Source organism: Chrysochloris asiatica, unplaced genomic scaffold (assembly GCF_000296735.1).
Source record: "Chrysochloris asiatica unplaced genomic scaffold, ChrAsi1.0 scaffold00430, whole genome shotgun sequence".
NCBI classification, from domain to species: Eukaryota; Metazoa; Chordata; class Mammalia; order Afrosoricida; family Chrysochloridae; genus Chrysochloris; species Chrysochloris asiatica.
The window spans coordinates 739129-740426 of NW_006408948.1; the positions used below are offsets into that span (position 1 = coordinate 739129).

The 1298-nt window shown below is 31.2% G+C and overlaps 1 protein-coding gene across 1 annotated transcript in view; it reads right to left on the bottom strand.

Annotated features, from left to right (window-relative positions):
- The window catches only part of LOC102811747 (chromosome unknown open reading frame, human C5orf42), a 190709-nt gene that overhangs the window by 117739 nt on the left and 71672 nt on the right, over positions 1 to 1298 (bottom strand). Inside the window, 1 exon segment of the mRNA XM_006876934.1 lies at positions 1080 to 1218. Within this exon segment, the coding sequence (XP_006876996.1) occupies positions 1080 to 1218 (139 nt within the window).

Consider the following 1298-nt stretch of genomic DNA (forward strand, 5'->3'; position numbering starts at 1 on the left):
AGAATGAATGTAAAACTAATGTTCTCCCATGTAAACTGTCATATAATTCACAATAAATCATTTAAGAAAAAAAAAAGAAAAGCAATCAAAATGCATTTCACTGCCACGATAGCTTGAGTTCCAGGGTAAATGCTATTTGACACTAGTATGAATGGTGAGTGAGCTAGAAAGGAATATTTGATCAAAGTTTGGAGATAAGGTTAGGGTAGAGTTTAATATAAATATGACTAATAAAATGTAAGGATTAAGAAGAAAAACTGAGAAAAATACCGAAAATGTTGCCCTTTTTTTCAACTTGCTACACAACATCAAGACATAATGACCAACCAATTTAAAAGAGAAAATATAAATTGTAAATTAAAATGTTCAATAGTAATCAAAAGAAAGAAATACTAACATGAAACTCTCGTTTTTTACTTATTAAATTAATTTGAAGGAATTACAAAATTTGGCAGACTATCTCAAGAGATATAAAATAGGCATATTTCTACTTCTAAGAATTTATGCTAAGGAAATATTTTAAAATATAAATGTACAATATAACAGAAGTAAATTATAACATATGCATACCAATAAAAGCCATTACAATGAGCAGAAATGAACAGTTTACAAAATGAGGTAGGTTAAGTTAGAAAAGCAGGAAATAAAATTGGTAACCCAACACTGATAGGTTCAAAACCTATCCACTTATAGTGGTTGACAGCACATTCGAAGTGCAAGAAAATTACCAGGGAAAGGCATTCCTGAATGCTAAAATTCCAATTACTAAATAATAAAGCAATGATAAAGTCGGCAGTTCAAATCCAACAGTTGCTCCTCAGAAACCCTACACAGGGTCGCTGTGAGTCAGAACTGACTTGATGGCATTTAACAACAACTTAAAGCCACAAATATAATAAATACATATACAAAGCTGTTAAAATACAACAATTTGCTTGTAAACACAAACCAAAATATCATAGAACATGCTATATTTTAAAAAGTAACAACTGTTTAGAAACTTCCAAATCGAATGGAAACTACATTATTATGCATATTCAGGCCTAATTTCTAGGCATGCAGTTCTTTTTGGCACGAACCTATTGCTTTACTGGAAACTTCATCAAGTTTGTGGTCTCCAGCTGCTCCAGGTCTAAAGAATGCAATTCCTCCTTTACAGTAATTAAGTAATGACTGAGGAAAAGGACTCAAGGAAGGAAGGGACCCTTTTATCCGAATCTGAAAGCAAAGAATGATAGGATATACTTAATCAGCAAAAGTATATATTAATTCCTAAAGAAACTATAAAGGGACTAACA